At 51.4% G+C, this 20,788-nt stretch overlaps 9 protein-coding genes across 9 annotated transcripts; 5 read left to right on the top strand and 4 right to left on the bottom strand.

Annotated features, from left to right (window-relative positions):
* Positions 1 to 1,003: 1,003 nt before the first annotated feature.
* APUU_51219A (LIM domain-binding protein) lies at positions 1,004 to 3,602 on the top strand (the record flags this gene model as incomplete). The annotated part of the gene is made up of 5 exons (XM_041706303.1): positions 1,004 to 1,301; positions 1,405 to 2,333; positions 2,406 to 2,693; positions 2,746 to 3,009; positions 3,075 to 3,602. 5 exons carry the CDS (start codon positions 1,004 to 1,006, stop codon positions 3,600 to 3,602), a joined length of 2,307 nt encoding a protein of 768 aa, XP_041558702.1.
* Positions 3,603 to 4,723: 1,121 nt separating this feature from the next.
* UTP7 (WDR46/Utp7 family WD40 repeat domain-containing protein) lies at positions 4,724 to 6,390 on the bottom strand (the record flags this gene model as incomplete). Its single annotated transcript, XM_041706302.1, has 2 exons — positions 4,724 to 5,698; positions 5,758 to 6,390. The coding sequence occupies 2 exons, from the start codon at positions 6,388 to 6,390 to the stop codon at positions 4,724 to 4,726; spliced, it is 1,608 nt and encodes a 535-aa protein (XP_041558701.1).
* Positions 6,391 to 6,764: 374 nt separating this feature from the next.
* APUU_51217A (small subunit rRNA maturation protein TSR1) lies at positions 6,765 to 9,334 on the top strand (the record flags this gene model as incomplete). The annotated part of the gene is made up of 3 exons (XM_041706301.1): positions 6,765 to 6,876; positions 6,944 to 7,413; positions 7,478 to 9,334. 3 exons carry the CDS (start codon positions 6,765 to 6,767, stop codon positions 9,332 to 9,334), a joined length of 2,439 nt encoding a protein of 812 aa, XP_041558700.1.
* Positions 9,335 to 9,803: 469 nt separating this feature from the next.
* sec17 (alpha-soluble NSF attachment protein SEC17) lies at positions 9,804 to 10,955 on the bottom strand (the record flags this gene model as incomplete). The annotated part of the gene is made up of 5 exons (XM_041706300.1): positions 9,804 to 10,046; positions 10,103 to 10,277; positions 10,340 to 10,646; positions 10,733 to 10,856; positions 10,923 to 10,955. The coding sequence occupies 5 exons, from the start codon at positions 10,953 to 10,955 to the stop codon at positions 9,804 to 9,806; spliced, it is 882 nt and encodes a 293-aa protein (XP_041558699.1).
* A 341-nt stretch (positions 10,956 to 11,296) lies between these two features.
* Positions 11,297 to 11,869, top strand: APUU_51215A (uncharacterized protein; the record flags this gene model as incomplete). The annotated part of the gene is made up of 1 exon (XM_041706299.1): positions 11,297 to 11,869. One exon carries the CDS (start codon positions 11,297 to 11,299, stop codon positions 11,867 to 11,869), a length of 573 nt encoding a protein of 190 aa, XP_041558698.1.
* Positions 11,870 to 12,196: 327 nt separating this feature from the next.
* APUU_51214A (DUF726 domain protein) lies at positions 12,197 to 14,296 on the top strand (the record flags this gene model as incomplete). Its single annotated transcript, XM_041706298.1, has 1 exon — positions 12,197 to 14,296. One exon carries the CDS (start codon positions 12,197 to 12,199, stop codon positions 14,294 to 14,296), a length of 2,100 nt encoding a protein of 699 aa, XP_041558697.1.
* A 369-nt stretch (positions 14,297 to 14,665) lies between these two features.
* SEC62 (Sec62 family protein translocation protein) lies at positions 14,666 to 15,936 on the bottom strand (the record flags this gene model as incomplete). Its single annotated transcript, XM_041706297.1, has 3 exons — positions 14,666 to 14,830; positions 14,884 to 15,434; positions 15,495 to 15,936. The coding sequence occupies 3 exons, from the start codon at positions 15,934 to 15,936 to the stop codon at positions 14,666 to 14,668; spliced, it is 1,158 nt and encodes a 385-aa protein (XP_041558696.1).
* Positions 15,937 to 16,255: 319 nt separating this feature from the next.
* Positions 16,256 to 18,105, top strand: APUU_51212A (Lectin C-type domain protein; the record flags this gene model as incomplete). Its single annotated transcript, XM_041706295.1, has 2 exons — positions 16,256 to 16,318; positions 16,372 to 18,105. 2 exons carry the CDS (start codon positions 16,256 to 16,258, stop codon positions 18,103 to 18,105), a joined length of 1,797 nt encoding a protein of 598 aa, XP_041558695.1.
* A 328-nt stretch (positions 18,106 to 18,433) lies between these two features.
* Positions 18,434 to 20,627, bottom strand: APUU_51211S (uncharacterized protein; the record flags this gene model as incomplete). The annotated part of the gene is made up of 3 exons (XM_041706294.1): positions 18,434 to 20,146; positions 20,199 to 20,390; positions 20,454 to 20,627. 3 exons carry the CDS (start codon positions 20,625 to 20,627, stop codon positions 18,434 to 18,436), a joined length of 2,079 nt encoding a protein of 692 aa, XP_041558694.1.
* Positions 20,628 to 20,788: the final 161 nt, after the last annotated feature.

The following is a 20,788-nucleotide window of genomic DNA, read 5'->3' as shown; positions in this document are numbered from 1 at the left end:
TGAGATTTCTTGCAGGATGAAAAATTGAGGAAGAGAGAAACTGGTGTGGAAGAAAAGGAACGAAATCCGGCCGAACTGTTTTTCCGTAGAAACAAACCTTACTCCTTCTGGCATAGTGTATCCGGCCATCGGATTTTCCGGCCAGCGAAGCGCCCCCAGAGAAGAAATCCAGAGGCAGGAGATATCGTCAAGAGGAGCGCTTTTTCCTGGATTGCAGGGAGATCTCTGATATCTGGAGCTTCCACGCAGTAGCAAGCTGTCTGAAGGGTGAGTGTTGCAAGTTGTGGTTGGTTGAGACGGTGAGGACGCCTGGTCGACACCTCCAGATCTCGTCAATTTTCCTGTTCTCTGCCTTCTCTCTTCTCTCCTCCCCCTTGGAAAGCCACCGCATTCCCTTTCCCGTTCCCTTCCTTTTCCCCTCCTGATCGCTCGCTCGGGGTCTGTCATCTGTGTGGCGCTTTTTGGTCGTTTTTCTGTGACCAGCCTGCGAGACCAAAGTTATCCCGGTCGCTATCAAGCCTCATTGATCTGGCGATCGCGACAGTCGGACAGGTGCCGTCTCGCCGTTCTTTGGTCCTTAAGCCCCTCCACTCCTGTCCATCTTCCTCCACCCGATCTCCCAATTCTCGCACCCGCCGTTTGTCTCATCGCGTCTCCTCTAACATTGATCGCTCAGGTTGACGATTAACCTGGCCGACACCGGTGATATCTTCCAGACCCAATCGATGCCTTAGGTTTGATGTGGTTCTGGACGACACCGACGCAGGCTCAATCGTCCGTCAGCCTTTAGGCTTTAGCCTCCGCTCCGACACTAAAAGCGGCCCTGTTGTGTCTCCACGTCAAGCGCGCCTTTTCGAGTCCCACGTCCGCCAAAGCCTCCGTCGCTATCAACACCTCATTTTGTCTTCCCTCTCTCTTTTTTTACTCCCACGCTTCCTTCTCGCTGTCGTCCTTCTCTTTTTAGGCTGTGGAGTCCCGTTACCGGTGACTTCGTAGCCCAGCGATGATGATGGCGCAGCCGTTCGCTGCCCATCCAGGCATTGCCAACCATCCCGGTCTGCCTCCCGGCCATGCATTGGCTCCAGGTCAACACCCTAATGCTCACCCAGGCCCCATGGTGCAGCAAGTACATCCTGGCGTGTCTGGGCCTGGCCCGCAGGTTTCTCAAGGCGGTCCGATGATGGGGCAAATGCCTCCAGGAGCGGGGACCACTGGGCCAGGAGGCCCTGTACAGGCTCATGCTCTCTCTCACCTTGGACCGCAGGCACATTTGTTCCCACAGCCACCCTATGGCCAGAATTGTACGTTTTTCTAACCTGCGCGTTTGTGTTATTGAAAATCTCTTTCAATCGGCATAATTCCCCTGAATCGTGTCTAGTCATGGGCTAATATACATCTTTTAAGTAGTCGCCGGGAACCCCCAGCAGCTCATGCAGCAACACCACCAAAACATGATCAGACAACGCATGATGTTTCAGCAGAATGCACAGCAGCAAGGCCAGCCTCAACAACAACAGCCGCCGCAGCAACCACAGCCACAGCCACAACAACATGGAGGTCTCTCAGTGTCCCTTCCAAATGGAACGCAAGCATTGAATGCAGCGCACATGGTCGCCATGCAGAACCCGGCAATGCGACCGGCGAATCTGCAAATGCAGCAACTCCAGCAGATGTCGCATGGGCAGCCCCAAAATATCCAACAACAGCAGCAGCACCTTTTTGCAATGCAGCAAGCCGCACAGGCGCAGGCGCAGGCTCAGGCCCAAGCTCAACAGGCTCAACAAGCACAACAGGCCCAGCAACAGCAGAATGCTGCTGTTCAGCCTGGTCAACACACCCCACAGCAGCGCCCGGCACCCCACCCTCAAAGTGTGCATGAGGCCCAAAGTGTCACCCCACAACCTCAGCCAGGACCGCCTCCTCACCAAGGAAGCGCAACTCCACAGCCAAATCCTCCCCAAGCGCCGTCCTCTCAGCCGCCGCAGCAGCAGCCAGCGGTTACTCAACAGCCGCAGCCAACTCCGAACCTCGCCCCCCAACAACTTCCCCAGGCTCAGCAGCCGGGCCAACAACCACAACAGCCACAACCGCAGCCCCAAACGCAACAGCCCCAGTCGCAGCCCCAGTCACAACCTCAACCGCAACCAGGCCAGCAACCGGGACAGCAACCAGGCCAGCAACCCCATCCAATGGCCGCGCAGGAGGCGCTCAAAGCCCAGCAGCAACAGCAACAAAATGCAGCAATGTTAATGCAGCAGCAGCAGCGAATGGCCATGAGAGGACAGGCGATTCTATGTCTCGGTAATTTCGCGGAACAGCTGAGTAGCTTTTCGGTGCGTCCCTTCTATTCATTTTTGTCACAGCCCGATAATCGATTCTGGCAGAGACTAATACCTGATATATAGTCCCGCGGCGAGGCGAACGATTTACAGTACTGGTCGACTTTTGTGGACAGATTTTACTCTCCCACTGGAGTTCTGCGACAAGGCGTGTACAACTCTCAAGCTGGTGCTAAGCAGTTTGAGATTGCGACACCTGCGCTCGCGCGGTATTATTTGACGCAGTTTACGAGTGGTATCCGTCAGATCCAGATGCTTATCGAGGGTGCTCGGGAAAGGGACTCACCAAATGGAGGTCATATTGTGGAGTGTCCCAGAGCTTCCTTTATCTACTGGTTTACAAATGATTCCCAAGTGAGTTGTATACTTTTCCCAACTTGTTAATACATTCTAACATATTTCTTAGCTTTTTACGACTGGCACATTGAAGGCACACTTTGATTTCCAGAACAAAATTGAAATGCTCGATATCGTCGTTATGAATCATACGGAGTATCTTCCTCGGACTAAATTACAGGCACTGGAGCTAGATCAGAAGCAAAGCCCCAAGGTTACAAAAGGAACGGGGAAACGAGCCCAACAGAAGCAGCCCCAGCAGCCCCAATTCACATTACCCGAGTCTATGGTGACGTCTAACGGGGTTACCCCTGCAGTAATGAGCTTCTTAGAGGTATGTTATGATATCCTTTTGTTAGTTTAATTCGCTTTGTTGTGCTAACAGTTATGGTGGTATAGGTGGCGGAAACAATGTCGCAAATGCAGCTTCTGCTCCAATACTCACACCAGAATCCAACCCTAACACCGACCGAGTCATTGCGGAGCCTTGTTAGCAATATCCATAATAACCAGAGTGCAAACCCTGTTTACATGCAGGGTCATATGAACCCCGCACTTCAGCCAGGGCCGAACGCACGAGCGCCCAGCATGGGCGGGCCCAACCAATTCGCATCCCCGGGTATGGCTCATCTTAACCTACCGGGTGGCGTTCAGGGGTCGCCTCATCTTTCTGGATCGGCTCATCCAAGCCCCGGACAGAGCAATCTTGCCGGGCCACCGGGAATGGGTCCACAGGGCCAAATGCCACAGCAAGTCGCTAGCGCTAGTGCCAGTCCTAATGTGAGCAACAAGCGTAGGCGGGCTAGTACCGTCAAGATGGAGGGCGAGGACGCTGGTGGCGAGGTCAATGGCACCGCCCCTGGGCCTGCCAAAGTTAAGGCTAGCCCCAGGGTCGGTGGTAAGAGGCAAAAAGGGACTGCTGCATGATTTTCCAGAGAACTAATTACCGTTTTTCATTTTATACCAGTCTAAAGAGGTTGGGAAATGGCGCACGCTCGGGTACATTGTCTATTATTGCTTCGTGTTGTATGGAGGAGTCTGCTGCTACTTTTTTCTTCGTTGAACATATCGGATGGGAATGTTTCGCTTATTTGGTGTTCTTACTGATGGAAGACATGGTCGCTACCGGTTGTTCATATCGCCTTTTGCGCGGTATATACTTGGTTATGTTTATGGAACTTTGATTCCTGGACGTGAGGTTTCCCCCTCGTTCTACAATACAAAACCTTGCGTCGAGGTCAAGGCCCTTCGGCATAGATTGACCTCGGCTTCTGTACTTTATTGTTTTCATCGTTTCTGCATCTGGCTTCATTGCGCCCTCTTGGATCTGTTATTTTTTCTCTGGTGTCGACTTTCTGGCCCTTTCCCCTCCTTTTGGTGGAGGTTGATATCTCGTTCAGCCTGATTCCCGCTAAGCGTGACAGATATTGTGTCTAATGCTGGTTGACGTTGGTTACTCTTTCCTCTTGCTCTTGATTTCCTCCGCAGTGATACTCACGATTTTCCCCATTGGCGACTTGCTCTGTTTGGCGTTAGGATTTGCTCTTACGATGGTACTGCCTACTTTTCATACCGTGTTAGGAACCATCACAAGATTTTTTTCCGCTTTTCAATGTGCAATTCATCCCCATCGACCGCTTCCTTCAAAAAAGGGCTGCCGTGCAGGCCCAGTCTGTAGTACCGATATCTAACTTATTGTTAAAATGATCGTAGTACTCCACCATGGAGGTACTGACTTACGATCCTACATTATTTGATAGAAATAAACCAACTAGGTGTATAAGTGTACATTGAAGATTGCATATCTAGGTATGCCAGCACTTTTCTAACTAATGTATCCAATTAAAACGCCCTCAAATGCATATTCATGACAGGTTGGCAGAGCTATACTTGCTCTACACATCAGGGTATCTGAGTACTCCATTCGCTATCATCCTGACAACGATAGAGCGAATAAAGCTTGGCAAAACAAAACAAGTCGAGGAAATAAGAAGCCCGGAAGATAGAGAGAGAGAGAGAGAGAGAGCAACGGGAAAGCATGGGCAATGTTATATATCCTTCTTTGCAAACCTCGCCAAAGCAGGCCCCAGCTCCTCCTTCTCGCTTCTGAGTCTCTCCTTTGCACGCGCCGAGCGCTCCTTGTGCAGCGCCTGCGCCCTGAGAAGCTTCTCGTCGACGACATTGCGCCTGCCCTTTTTGCGGAGATACTTCCGCAGTGCACTGTTCCGGCCACGGCCACGGTTCTTGAGTTTCTCGATCATGTCCTCCGGGCGGCGATCGAGATCCTTTTCCTCCCTGTTCTTCTTGTCGCTGACTGTATCGACTCTGCCAATGAAGCTGGGGTCTAGCGAGATCATGCCGGGCTGGAGCTTGTGCATGAGCGCGCGGACCTCCGCTTCTTGACGCTGCTTGGGGTTTTCGTAGGGGTTCGCTTCGAGGGCATCGAAGTTGGGTTCGCCAGCGCCAGGAACGATGATGCTCGCGAAGCCCTTGTCGTGCGCCACCCCGAGGATATCCTCGTACGGGCACCAGCGGAGATTTTCGATGCGCTGGCCGTCGCCACCCCACGACATGTAGGGGGATTGGACTTTCTGGGTGTCGGCGGCTGCGGCGTCGAAAAGGCCGCGCCAGACACTGACTTGTGTTCCCCAGCCGACGGCTGTCAAACCACGGTCACTGATGGAGGCGGAGGCCCCAGGCTGGTAGCATGAGTATGAGTGGATTTCGCGGTACATGCGGATGTCCCAGACTTGCATCTTCAGGTCCTGCCCTGTTGAGACCATGTAGCGGCCTTGTCTGTCGATGGCCATTGAGCGGACGGGGCCGCGGTGGACGAGAGCTTTGACAAGCGGGGCTTCGGTGTTGGGCGACCAGAGACTGACGGTGCCGTTTTGATGGCCAACATGTATAATCGCGTTCCAGGGATTTTGGGCCATGGCCGTTGGAGCCCCGGCTTTGGTGGGGATCTCGGCAATGAGCTGGCCGGTAGATGTGTCGGTGTATTTGAGGTGGCCGCTCATTTGCTATACTGCGTATTAGACGTGAAACTTTCTCGTACGTATGAAGGGGAGAAGACACTCACAGTTGAAGCGAGAAGAAAATGGTAGGGGAGGAATTCAAGAAAGTTGGGTTCGACGATCCTGTTCAGGCAGTGCAACTCAACACCCTGGCGGTCATAGATATAAACCGCCTTCTTCTGAGCAACGGCAAAATACTGATTGTTATGCAGCCACCGCGCATCCCTAACAGTTTCCCGTAAATGTAATTCACACCCCAATTTCCCATTCCGCCAGTCCATCGTCGCAACATGTCCCTTTCGCCCTGCTAGCATCAACTCGCGCCCATTCCGCGTGTAGTCCATTCGATAAGGACCAAAATCATCGAGCCTTAATTCGAACTTCTTCTTTGCCGTCTCGATGCCCACATTTGTTGCGATCTCGTCCTGGCGCACCCGGTACGTCCGCTCCATCTCCCCCTCAGGCTCGAGGAACCCGGCATTATGTTCCATGAGAATCTCCGCATCTTTGGCGCGGAGAGCGGCATCCTTGTACTTTTCTTCGACGGCCTGTAGATTACTTCGCAGTTTCTTGTCCCTTACACCATGGGTATGGACAGCCTTGCCGCGTCCGTATTTCTTCTGTGCCTCGATCAACCGTTTGTTCTCTTTGCGCTGCTTGGTTGGCGCAACGGCCTTTGTCGGCGCTGATTCCGCCATGGCGATGACGGGGCTGCGAATACCAGGGTTATGGTCCAGATATTCAAGGGCGAGCGAGGTCGGTAAGATTGGGTCAGAGTTAATGATCAAGTTATTTTATCCAAGCTCCTCGAACCAGCTTTGGAGGTTGCGGAGAATTTTAATTTTTTATTCTGCTGGAAGAAAGGCGCCAAGACCGCCTTTCTGGACGCTCGCTTGTTTTTTCCTCCACCGCCTAATTTTTTTCAACATCCATCGATCTATATTATTCATTCCTGCGAAGAACCTTGTTGATTGTTGCTATTTTATTCTTCTTTTGCAATCTATACGTTCGCTCTCGACTCGACACCCTGGCCTCCCTTCCGTTTCGCTTCAAGGGCTCCGGCGGTGCCAATATGGCGCCTACTTCGACGGTGCAGCACCACCACCGTTCCACCACCAAGACTTCGCACAAGCCTTACAAGACTGGCCATGCTTCTAAGCGCGCTCTGAAGGACCAGGCTAAAGGTACGACCGACTAAACACTCATATGTCTCTTATCTTAACCAGAGCAAACGCTGACCTTTTTTTCCAGGCAAGGTCGAAAGAGGAGAGCGGGGCACTCGCAAGACCCCTCACCAGCAACTCATGTCGAAACTCGACCGAAGGAACCAGGCTCGCCAGAAGCAGCAGAACAAGCAGCAAGAGAGGGCCCAGGCTACAGGCATTTTCACCGGTCAAAATGGGGCGCCCCGTCACGTCGCCATCGTTCCCCTCTCGGTCGATATTGATACCGCTGCCATCATCAAGGCATTGAACGAAAGTGTTGATATCTCAGGCGATGTCTCAGCGGATACTATCCCTCGTGTCCGTGTTGATCGCTTCCGACAGAACATACAGTATATCCCGGCCAAGTATGACTTGATGAGCGCTTTGGATGCTTGCCGGATGGCGGATTTCGTTGTGATAGCGGTTTCCGCACAGGTTGAGGTGGAAGAGCAAGGGGAGCTGTTGCTCAGGTCAATCGAGGGCCAGGGTATTTCAAATGTTGTTGCGGTTGTACAGGTATGCTAACTGGGCGATAATTCCGTGTTCTCTCGGATTCATGGCTAATACCGTTATCGTCTAGGGCCTCGATCAAGTCAACCCTCCTAAGAAACGCCCCCAAGTATCTGGATCCCTCAAATCATTCTTGAACTACTTCTTCCCAGCTGTCGACAAGGTCCTTTCAGTTGATTCCCGACAAGAATGCTCAAATGCTATCCGATCTCTCTGCACCGCAACACCCAAAGGTATCCACTGGCGTGATGACCGGAGTTGGATGCTTATTGAAAACGTCAAATGGCCTGAAAGTGCTGCGGATGCGGTGGATGACGTGGTGTTGACTGGTGTTGTACGTGGGAAGGGTTTGAAGGCAGACCGCCTGGTCCATGTTCCCGGCTGGGGCGATTACCAGATCGGTGCTGTCACCGCTGCTCCACTGCCTACTGCACGATCCAAGCGGGATGATGCGATGACTGTCGACGAAAGCGACTCGTCCCAAGTGTTGGATGGGCCATCTGTGGATCAAGACGACTTGGCTACTGTTGCACCGGAAGAAATTGAGATGGAAGATGATTTGGAGTCTATGCCGGATACAGATAAGAAGGGTGTTCTTCTGGATGACCACCACTATTTCTCTGACGATGATGATCATATCCCGGCCAAGCCGAAGAGGCTACCGCGAGGTACTTCCGAGTACCAATCGCATTGGTTCCTGGATGACGTATCGGACTCCGGTTCCGACATTGTAGACGAGGATGAGGATGAAGATATGGAAATGGACGTCTCTGGCGCTCCCGAGGATGGTGTATTCCCAGACAACCGCGATGCTATGACAGAAGGCGGAGCCTCGGAATACCCTCAATCAGAAATGTTCCTTGACCCCTCACCAGAGGAGGAAGCACAGCAATTGGAAGAGTACAGAGCCAGCCGGAGGAACGAAGCTAAGGAAGACCTTGAATTCCCCGATGAGATCGAGCTTCACCCCAACGTCCTCGCCCGAGAGCGACTGGCTAGATACCGAGGAATGAAGAGTCTTAAGTCTAGCGCTTGGAACACAACAGAGGACCGACCTCACGAACCTGAGGATTGGCGACGGCTTCTCCAATTCGGTGATTACAAGGGCTCCAAGAACAGGATTTTAAGAGAAGCCCTCGTCGGCGGTGTCAGCCCAGGAAACCGCGTCGATGTCCACCTTCGTGCAGTCCCTGCCTCGCTCCGCAACAAACCCCAACCCTTATCTCTCTTCTCTCTCCTTCGCCACGAACATAAGCACACCGTGGTCAACATCAACATGCACCTTAACGCAGCCGTCGAACAGCCGCTCAAAGCCAAAGAAGAGCTCATCGTGCAATACGGCCCGCGGCGCCTAGTTGTTAAGCCTATCTTCTCATCTGCAGACAACACGCCCAACAACGTCCACAAATACGACCGCTTCCTCCACCCCGGCCGCAGCGCAATCGCCACTTGGATTGGACCACTCACGTGGGGCTCTGTCCCCGTCCTCGTCTTCAAGACTCGAAAGGCTTCAGAGGAAGAAGACCCAGAGGTGCTGGACTCCGCCGACGGACCGGAACCAACATCAGCCACAGACTTCTCAACATCCACCCTTGACCTAATCGGCACGGGCACGGTCGTGGCCCCCGACCCATCGCGCGTTGTCGCCAAACGCGCCATCATCACAGGCCACCCGTACAAGATCCACAAGCGTGTTGTCACTGTTCGCTACATGTTTTTCAACTCCGAGGACGTGAATTGGTTCAAGGCGTTGCAACTATGGACAAGACGCGGACGCAGCGGGTTCATAAAGGAGAGTCTCGGTACACATGGATATTTCAAGTGCACTTTCGATGCGAAGCTGAACCCACAGGATTCTGTGGGAATTAGTTTGTACAAGCGAGTGTTTCCACGAAGGGCGAGGGCGCTGGAAGAGATTGATAACTAAGTCAGCCTTTTTTCTATATACAGCGCATTTTTGGTTTGAGTGGTGGAGTGTGATGTTGCCAGAGGCTACACAGGTTGGATAAAGAGATGGGATGATATGATACCATAAGGTTGCACTGCATGATTTGATGATCTTTATGTTCTGAGTTTTTTGGGGTATTTTCTAAAAGTCCTTTGAGATACATAGATAGATGTCGATGAACGGCGAAACAGGTCGTAATGAATTATGATTGACTGCTTCATGCATTATGGAAATACCAAAATACATACCGGAGCAGCTAAAGAAAAGATAAAATGGGCCATTCCAACTAGCGAGAAACACAAAAAAAAGTAGTTATCGTGACCACGTTTAAGAACCACATGTCAAGCAAGATACAAATATTGTATAGGTTGAATAGGAAAACCGACTTTAGACAAGGAAAACGGACGTTGAAAGAAAGAGTATCTTATGAAAAACGAATTCCTGCAATTTAAGCAAAATCATCTTCCTCTGGTCCTTCAATCCCGTTCTTGATCCGCAATAGAATCGTCGTCTTCCACTTATCTAGCTTGCTGAGCTGATCGAACTGGAAGAGTTTATCGGCGAATGCCTCTTGGTCTCGCGCCTCCATAGTCTGAATCAGGTCTACAAGCAGTTGGTGTTCTCTCGTTGAGTTGAATGTTGGGTCAACGTCACGATAGCTCTCGAGGGCGCGGTTGGCGGAGACCATGTCCTATTGATAGGTTAGTATGTAGGGAGCTTGACAGGAGTGGAATAAAGAAAGCGAACATTGGTGGCTAGATGACAGAGCCCGGCTTTTAGAAGATAATCTTTAACGGACCACTTCATTAGGCCGTTGTTGATGGATGTGCGGGCAATCCGCTCATAGTGGTCAATTGCTTTGTAGTAGTCGCTTTCAAGGGCGGCTAAATCGGCTGCTTTGAGGAAGTGCTTGTTTGCGAGACTGGAAGGAAAGTGTTAGCGCTTGAGGATATAGTATAATGTAGAGGTGGATGTAGAGCTCACGCTTCAGCGTTGTCGGCATCGAACCACTCCGCGGTCTTCTCATAAGCTTCCAGTGCATTCTTTACATCCCCTAGTTCCGTCTCGTATACTTCTGCCAGGTACTGCTGCTGGGTGGCTGCTCGGCGGAGGTTCCCGTTCAATACATAGTACTGTATGGCGGATGAAAGCACGCGGACGGCGTCCTCGGGGTCTGACTTGCGGTAGACCTTGAAGGCCTCCTGCAATGTGTTGGCGGAGTCACCGGGTTCGTTCAAGTTCTGGGTCTGGATAGCGGCAGCTTTTTCAAAAGCTTGACCGGCTTCCTTGTCTGATTCATCCCAAAGGGTATTGTTTTAGTACGGACATCAAAAATTTGGGGTGTACATTCCCCGCAGAGAGATGAGGGGTGCGCACTCAGCTTCTGGATTCGGAATGCGTTGGCGGCCTGTGTGTATAGATCTGCTGCGTTCTCATATTTCTCAGTACGACCGCCGAAGAAACTGAAGCCGCCTGAAGCACCTTGAAGCGCTTTCTCGGCCTAGAAGGAGCATGATGTTAGTGACCACTATTGATAGCGGGGCGGCAGAAGCAGTGGGCAGCTGACTTTCTGGAGGAGGGCTCGAGGGTCTGCGGCCATGTTGACGAGTCCCGGGGTATTATAATAAGAGCAGGTAGTGTAGGGAGGATATAGCGTTAATATCAAAAAGACACGTTGAGAGTTCAGGTTATCTCAAAAAGTTGTTGGAGGACTGGGTTGCTGCTGCTCGTATCGTCGTCACTGCCAAGACTGCATTAACTCCTCAGCAGGGCGGTGTCTGGCTGACGCCTTCGAGCTCTCCAGCGGCTTTTTTCCCGACTCGCCTTTTGAGTATATATCTATCCCTCTGGTCTCATTTTGTTATTGGATCAAACACAATTGTATTCTGGGGATATAACGACGTTAGAGCTATTCTCTAAATTTTTCGATATTCCATCATAATGCTCCGACGCGCAGCTCCTCGCCTATCCACCGCACCCTACTCAAGCCTACGAGTCAACCAGTCTATATTTCGATACTATTCCTCAAAACCCGATGATACAGATATTGAGTCCATGCTCGCGAAGCCAACATGGTCCGTCCGATCTTTACTTCCTGACCCTGCCGCGCGACCGTCTTCCCCGACCGTCACCCCTGCCCAGCTTAAACACCTGCTTCGTCTATCAGCTCTTCCCCAACCGTCTAGCCCTGAGGAGGAACAGCAGATGCTTGAAACACTTGAGTCTCAAATCCACTTCGTAAGAGAGATCCAGAAAGTAGACACTACTGGGGTTGAGCCTCTGCAGAGTATTCGCGATGAGAGCCCGGAGGCAGTCAAAGAGAGCACGATTGGGTTGGAGCAGCTGAAAGAAGCCCTGTCGAAGGAACGAGTCATTGGCCGAAATAAGAAGATTCAACGCATTGAATCGGCGAGAAATGATCGTCCTGACGGTGATGCTTGGGATGGCAATGCGCTTCGTTATGCCTCCAAAACGAAGGGGAAGTTCTTCGTTGTTGACACTGCCAACTCCTAAGCTATTGGATGATTCCAATTGTCACACTGCATGTTTCCGAGAGACACCAGTGGAACTAACATAGTCCCGCCCTATTATTCCGCCGGCAAATTGTCATCAGAACCCATGCTGATCCAGTGTTTGGGGGCTGCTGCTGCCTGCTCCAAGTATTCCATGTTTCGACTCGCCTTGTTGCGTCACAGCAGGCTGCGAGCACTTGGCTGAGTCATCGCCTTCACATGGACCGTATCGATTCAACCGCTCGCTTATCCCTCCTCCAACAGCCCATCGAGGGCAGCTTTGTATCTTGATCAATAAATTTTAGAATAGGATATTTCTGTATCCTCCATGTGGAAGAAACTCAATAACTCCTTTGGGTCCGGTCCCAAGGAGGAGTCGAAAAACGACCAAGACCTAACAACAATTCTAAGTCGACCACAGCGGGCGGACCTTACAGTTCTCGTCGCTGAGATAACACAGCGCATGAGGAGCTTGGTTGAAGAGACTTTCAAAGCGCCAGCTGAACAACACCCAAAATCTTCCGCACCCAGCCAGCTGATTGATCTGGGCGAGGGAGATAGTGGCCCACCACCTCCAAGTACGAAGGAATCAAAGAGATCAGAAGACGACCATGTCCGCACAGAATACGTTCCAACGGCCGAAGATTTCAAAGCTGAAGCGAATCTTCTGACCCAATTCGACGACTGGAGAGACACCGTTCTTCTCCGGATCGGTGAGGTTGTCAATCGAGATGTGGAAGACCGGGATGAAGAAGCGAGCTCCGAACGACGGGATGAGGAACGACCTCGAAGCTCGTATGACGACGATGATGATCCCTCTTGGAGCCGACTTTCCGAAGTTTATCATCCGGTAGAAACACCATTGATCCGCCTCCCCAAGCCCAAGAAGTTGTTGATCTTGCACTCTCTACTATTGTTAATGCTTAGTTTGGAACATTACAGTGCCAACTCTCGGGTTTTGATGATGTACGCCGCTTCCAGCTTAGGCTTGGGTGTTAAGACTTTGAACCAAGACGAAGTCAAGGTGTCGCGAGGACTACTGGACGCCGCTCTTCAAATGCCAGCGAATGCCGACGCTCAGAGTAAAGGTAGAGAAAGTGACCCATCAAGAAAATGGAAAGTCGGTATTGCATCCGTCGCTGGAGCCGTATTGATTGGTGTTACTGGTGGACTGGCGGCGCCTTTTATTGCAGCTGGTCTAGGAACAGTAATGGGTGGGCTTGGCTTGGGAGCCACTGCTGCTGCCGGTTACCTTGGTGCTGTTGCAGGCAGCGGGGTCATCGTTGGTGGTCTTTTTGGGGCTTATGGTGGGCGTATGACAGGACGCATGGTGGACAAATATGCCCGTGAGGTGGACGATTTCGCCTTCTTGCCTATTCATGGTTCTCGACATCGATTTGATGACGAAAAGGAAGCAGCCCAGGAGGATCATCGCCTTCGAGTTACGATTGGCATTACGGGATGGCTAACAGAAGAAGACAACTTTGTCGTTCCCTGGCGTGTTATCGGCAAGGATTCTGAAGTATTCGGCCTTCGCTGGGAAACAAAACCCCTTTTGAATCTTGGAAATGCCATAGATTCCTTGGTTACTTCCGCAGCCTGGGCGGCTGGCCGCCAGGTCTTAACCAAAACAATCTTTGCTGGCCTTTTGAGTGCGCTAGTCTTGCCCGTGGGCCTTATGAAAGTCGCCGGCATTGCCGACAACCCTTTCAGCGTTGCCAAGGCTCGATCTGACAAGGCGGGTGAAGTTCTTGCCGACGCCCTGATTAGCAAGGTACAAGGCGAAAGACCTGTTACACTTATTGGGTACTCTTTGGGATCCCGCGTCATCTACTCATGCCTTCAGACTTTAGCCAAAAGACATGCATATGGACTGGTTGAGACAGCAATTCTTATGGGATCCCCAACACCATCCGATACACCCGACTGGCGTTCCATGCGACGTGTGGTTAGTGGACGACTTGTCAACGTTTATTCAGAAAATGACTCCGTGCTTGCTTTCCTATACCGAACAAGCAGCCTTCAGTATGGTGTTGCTGGACTACAACCTATCGAGAACGTCCCCGGCGTCGAAAATCTCGATGTGAGCGATATTATAAGTGGCCACCTCCGCTACCAGTTCCTACTTGGGCGGATACTACGCACAATAGGACTAGAGTGTATCAGCGCCCGGGAAGTCGCACGCGAGGAGCAAGCCTTGGCTATAAAGGACCGGCAGCAGGAACAGCAACGGATCCAGAATGAGCGCCGAGCTGGAATTGAAGGAGATAATGAGGCGGCACGCAGGAAGCTGGAAAGCGGCGAGATTGCTGTTGAGGAGCAACCTCAGTCCCAGCCACAGCCACAGATAGAAGCTCGACATGGCATCCCACGACGCCCCGTCCCGTTGAAGTCTGTTGAAGAGAACAAAGGGCGAGAGCAGTCCTAGTTCATTCCACGGTCCTTAGGCCTACATATGAGCGGGGTGGATTTGATTGTTTTAATATGCAGTTGTGCCCGAAGCGCGCATACCTACGATATCTGTATAGTTCACGGGTTACTATAAAATCTTGAATCCGCACCTGATTTATTTGTGAATTGCACCGTGTAGACTCCTTTTCCGTATCCCAGCTAATTAAAGCCCCCCATAATCCGACGAAAAATACCAAATTAAGACAGCAAAAGAGAAGGGTAGATACAAATATACGAAGTGGAATGTGTCGGAAAGCTCATAATAAGTTTTGTACGCAGATAATGCATGTGAAAGCGCCTGGAAGGAAAGGGGGAAAAAAAGAAGAGAATCTTGGAAATCTATCAATCACTCCTCGGTAACCTCCTCAACGCGAGGTGCGAGGTTACGCTTCACTGGACCAGCTGTGTCCGTGCTTGTAGTTGCAGTCGTAGTTGCCGTTGGTGCTGACTCCGCAGCCTGGGCAGCTGGTACTTCGGTAGCCTTCTTGGATTTCTTCTTCTTCTTTCCAGTCTGATAGATATTTCGTTAGTAATCGTTGAGAGTTCAGAAACGGGAGAACATACCTCTTGCCACCCCCATGTGGGCTTGAAGCTGTCGAAGAAACCGACATCTTCGAAAAGATTGGGGAAGAGCCAGAGACCAGGGGGTACAGCAAAGACGGTGATACAGAACAAAATAAGACGGAATATAGCCATGGCGAAGAAGAGACCAAGGAGGCCCATCATGCCTACACTCAGGTACCACACTCCTTGCCTCAAAACCATGGGCCAAAGAGGGAACAGTACGACCGCGAATATTCCGGCCACTACGGCAGCAGCCATTGCCTTCTGTTTCCATTGCGGCCCCTCATACAGCCAGACGTAGTGCATCATCGGATCGGCTTCCTGGTGCTGCTCGATCTTCACTGTCCATAGTCCCTTGACTCTCTTCGCCTTGCCATGGTTGTGGCCAGCATGAGGATCGACCTTCGAGACTCGTAGGGCAAGAATGGATAGGGGGAGGAGCTTGAATACGTTCTCGGCCGAGGCGCGGTCGGTCACTGGCGGCAGAAGAGGGTTCTTCTTCTGAGCTTTCGCATATGCAGGTGACTCAAGGGCACGAATTGCACGTTTCACTAGAAAACCAGCACATTAGTAACGTCGACAACAATCATTCTAGGCCACCAAAAACCCACCCTTGAACATATCTTTCCTTTGCCCGTCCATGATGCATGTTCTCGGCTTCAAGTTTTGTGATTGCAGAAATTGCGCGACTGCGATCGCCTTGGGATCCTTTGGATTGTTGGGGTTGACAGGAACCTGTTGCGTGTGCGTCTGCGGGCCTTGACCGGGCTGACCAGGTTGACCAGGTTGACCTGGCTGTCCCGAGCCCTCGCCCTTGGCGTTGAGTTCCCGTTGAACCTGGGCGGCCTTCTGCTGGGCAGCCATTGCACGCATCCGTAGTTGCGCGACATATTCCTCAGTTGATACGCCATGCTTCGCGGCTTCTGCATTTAATTGCTCACGCTGTTGTTTGGCAAAGTCTTCGGGGGTCATTCCTCGCTTGGCCGCCTCAGCAGCGAACTGCTGCTGCATAGCGGCCAGCTGCTGAGGGGAAGGTTGGCCGGGGGCGGCCATCTTGAACTAAGAGTGGAAGGTAGTTGAGATGGGAGTCCCAACTAGGTAGATTGACTGAGAGTAGCGGAGGACGAGGGAGAGTCGTGTAAGGCTGAGGGTGAGGTGGTCATAAACGAAGTGGCCAGATAAGAGGGACATGAAGGGAATCCCACTCACCGCCTTGGCAAGCCTCCGCATGAATTCACCAGGCTAGTGAGCCCTTACAGCCACACCTCGGACTTTCGCCCTCTATCATGCATCATTAAGTAATGCTAATGGGGTGGTCTTATGCCGTGCATACAGCACAAGCCTCCCTGCATATCCAATATTCTGCATCTTCATGTCCCTGAAGTTTGATCCGGATGATTCCCTCTTGAATGCGTCCTGGGCCACTGTCCTTCTGGTCAGTCTTACGAATGCGATGCGAACACTGCTTATGCTAATTTTCTCCTCCAGAGCGAACGAGATGTAGCTGGTCAGGTTCCTATCAACTTTGTCACTACTTCGGCTATATCTCTCCGGGCAGCGTGCTTTGGCGACAACAAGTTCGGGCGGACTGCGGGTGGAAAATGCCTATCTAACCTGCTTGCTATCGGCTACCGGCGTTTCAACGTCGATCTGTATTGGTCGCCGGACCATTCGCGTTGGATACTATGCCCAGTCTCGATTCCCAAAGGTTTTCTGGTTGTGACAACGACCCCTGGCGCTTCTCCAACTGCAACCGCAACTGCAGAGGTTGCTCAAGGTACGGTCACGGTGGAGCCGGATGAGTCCACGGGAGATATACTTTATGACCTTGGGCCCTATAAATGCTCGGATGGGCTGGACCTAGTGGATGTGTTAGATATTTTCCGCGATTACTTCCGGTATACCGATACCGATCTGGTTATGTATACGAGATACCTGTCCTTCAACCTCCATGCCGCCGCCGAACCCGCTTCTCCGGGTTCTCCCGCTTCGTTTGTTGATAGCGGACATCTTCCAGCCAAAACGCATCGTGTCAGTTCCATATTGGATGAACAGCTCGGATCATACATTTATGGCCCCTCCGATCTGTCTAACGATCGCCGTAACCTGAATGAATCTTGGTATGAAGTTGACGAGACGTATAAACCCATCGTTGAATATTATACCATTGAGAAAGACCCTGGTGGTGTACAAAGCACGCCAGATGGGTGGCCTAGTATGAAATACGTTCAATTGGCAGCCGAAAAACGGCTGTTGGTTGAATATGGCTCTATTGATCCTCAGCTTAGCAGTTATGATCTCTCGCAAGAAAATGATGTTATATTTCCTCCCGGTTATCTGACTTCTATCGTGCCCGTCAGCGCAGGCGATGATGGCAGTCTAGATACTGGCTGTCTATACGATCCAAATACAACCGATGTGTCCAAAGCCAACGCATCCTGGGCAATAGCAGACCATATCCCCATTCCGCAAAGCTTCAGCGATGCGTCCCTTCTAAATGTGTCGGACCTAGTCGTGAACCTCACACAATGTGGAATGACCGCCACCCTGAACCATACCCTGTTCGGCCTCACTGCGGACGACAAACCGGATCCATACCGCAACCTTACTCTATCATCCTCATGGGCGTGGGCCTCAGGCCAGCCTGCAGCACGGATTTCCGACCTCGATTCCGCCGAATCGGACGACAAACGTTGCGCCGTCATGGATCTCACCCTCGACGGACGATGGCGCACCGCAAACTGCAGCGAAACGCACCGCGCCGCCTGTCGCATAGACAACCAACCATTCGGCTGGGCTCTCTCCACAAACGCCTTTACATACGACGACGCATACGACGACGCTTGCTCAGCTCACAGGGAATTCTCAGTGCCCCGCACAGGTCTCGAAAACACATATCTGTTCCGCCATTTGCTTTCTCTGTCACCAGAACTGGTTGACCCTGCATCTTCCGACCCGCTCAAGCGCGAGGTTTGGATCGATTTCAATTCCATCGATACGGAAACCTGCTGGGTAACTGGTGGCTCTGAAGCCAAATGCCCTTATACATCGGATCCGGACCAACTTGAAAGACGCACGGTCTTGGTTGCTGCTGTTGCTGGTATAGTTATTTGCATAATTGCCGCTTTGACATTGTTCGTCAAATGTAATGCCAATCGGCGGAACTCGAGGAGGAACAAGAGAGTTATTCAGGGTTGGGAGTATGAAGGGGTACCATCTTAACAGCTGTGCCTGACAATGACACTATTCTTAATATATACTTATGCTACAGCCCGATCAATTCCGGTAGAAAAGCCCGTAGGTACCATGGTATTTATTCCTAAGCTATCAGCCCTAATTTACTCCAAACAGTTCAGCACAAAATGGCAAGTGAGTATCACAAATGAAGATCCGAATTCCATCCCACCCATCCTATCCTATCCCATCCAACATCATGAACATCCCATCCTTCATCCAACACATTATTCCGATGTCACATGCAAGTCCATAAAAGGTTGTTTTCTTCCAGCATTCCTTCCATTTAGTCAAATCGAGACCTGGGTATCGCATATCATAGTCCAGCAAAGCGAGCCCATCCAGCAGCCCTGGGCGTGGAATTGCCGGTCTTAGGGCTTTCGATACCGCCTCGGCCCTCCTCGGCCATCTTTCCGCTAACATCGCGTCTTCTTCCAACACCTAGGTTCGCGATATAATTTCCGTAAGACAAATCTGATCTTTGAGCCACACGACGACCAAAGTTCGCGCCCGAGTTACTCACAACACGGCCCTTGCGGTCTCCCTCGGCCACACTAGGCTCAGTAGCGGGAAAAGTCTCATGGTCCTTTGCGCTGTCTTCATCGCGCTGCTTAAGGGCGCCATATGAATTTTGCTTATTGGTCTTGCGTTTAGAAGACTTGGTTTTCTTGCCGGACTTCAAGTTAGCACCCGTAGTAGCCATTACATCTGGTTCGCCGTAGAACTGTCCATCTTTCTCGGGGCGCTCGAGAGGGGGTACTTTGTGCGTGGGCGGTGTTGGGGATAGGTTAGGAATATCACCGAGGACCATACGACTAGGTGTTCTTTGAGGCTGGTTTGAAGAATCGAGGATAGGCTGAGGAGTTGGCGGGTTCAGTCCAAGAGGATTGACCTTGAGGGCGTTCGATGTATATTCATCGTCGCTATCTCCATGATCCTGGTAGATATCAATGCGGTGATCCCCAATATCATGCTCGTCACCCTCGTCATGGTCGTATAGTCCATTTTTGCGCACATTATGGTTATCTTCCTCGTTTCCATAGTATTCATGCATAGCCAAAGACTCGTACTCGCCACGAACATCTTCCGATATGGTTTCGCCGATATCCCATCCATATTTCTGAGCAATTCCCATCCAGTCGACCACGCCATTTGCAGATGCGGGTGTTTCCGATCTGCTGTAAACGGATGATGGTTCACGTTGAGCTTGCCCCTCATTTTTGGCGTCATCAGCCAGAGAGGCCGAGCGTGACGAGTACGCAACCCAGTTGTCTGAGGCAGGGCTAACACATTGAGATCGAGTGGGTACTTCTGGAGACGGCTGACGCATTGGGGTACTAGAGGGGATTGAAGAGGTAGGACGGGCTTCAAAATCCGTGTCGTGCAGCGGTATCTCGTACGTTTCCTCGAGGGTATTTTCTCTGTACTGGAAGGGCATTTGTGGTATAGAAGTTTGCGAGCCGCCCCTTTGTTTGGACATGTCGACAGGAGGGCGCAGTGTATTGTCCTCTGAAGATCTAGCCCTCGTGTGCGTAAACGGAATCGTGCGAGGTGCACTAATCAGGGGCTGCGCAACTGTGTGAGTGGAATCGAGGGTAGAACTGCTGGCATGTTTCTCAGCAATCTCCGATTTAGTCCTCTTATGAGGACGGGCCGTCAAGTTGTCTTCTAGGGGGTTGAGGTCCGGAGGTAGGCGCGTAATCTGGCGGAAGATGTTGAAGAGGAAAGCGGATATAACAAGAGATATTAAGTGAATTCCTCCATTGATGACCGCAAGATAAAATGTCGACTGTGCAATCTTGATGATGACCTCGGGATCAGAGCTCAAGAGCGTCTTCCAACTGTATGACGCCTCGGCATTAAACTCTTTATATCCCAAATAAGCCGTAAACACATAGAAGGGAATTAGACCCAAGTCTAGCGTTGAGGCGAACAGCATGTAACTGGCTTGCGAGCCCGGAGGCCTGGTAACTGGGGAGCGGCTTAGGTGGTAGATGCCATAAACAGTGTGAAGAATTGCTATCGCGGGCTTGACTAAGTCAGTAGAAGCTCCAACTGACACCATGGTATTCTCGACTCACCGCGACCCGAATAATCCATACAATAGATGTCGCGATATTCTGGATGACGATGGCGCAGAATAAGGAGCCAAGGGCGCCAATCAACGAAAGAACCCGTAGACCGAGTTGTATCCTCCGACCATAAAGGACCTTTCCCTTTGTCCTTGGGCTCATTGGAGTCCAGCGTGAGCGGCCATCGGGAATATTGCAGTACTACACCATTGTCCCTGTTAGCGTGGATTCAGCTGTCGTTCAAAGAGATCTATAGTGACATACCGAGTCTGGATGTCGGTTGAAATTAACCAATGGTCCTTTCTGCTTCTTTTTAGGCGGTGGCCGAGTCCAGCTCGACTGCGTCACGGCTTTCGGATTGAAAGCATTGTCTGTCGGGCCCTTGAAGCTGAAGGCATCAGGGTGGCCGTAAAGGAACGGAGGAGATGAATTCCCCATGGTCGCAGCGAGAGATCTTCAGCAAAGAATGCCTTCACCCACGCGACTGCGGGGGAAGGAGCGGAATGTGCACAGGCAAAGAATCGATTCTGGAAAGAATGGAAGAATGAGGATGGAATGGTCCTACTCAAAAGGCGGATGCAGATAGAGACGGTGTAGAT

Source organism: Aspergillus puulaauensis, chromosome 5 (assembly GCF_016861865.1).
Source record: "Aspergillus puulaauensis MK2 DNA, chromosome 5, nearly complete sequence".
NCBI lineage: Eukaryota > Fungi > Ascomycota > Eurotiomycetes > Eurotiales > Aspergillaceae > Aspergillus > Aspergillus puulaauensis.
This window is presented reverse-complemented; position numbering and strand designations above follow the sequence as displayed.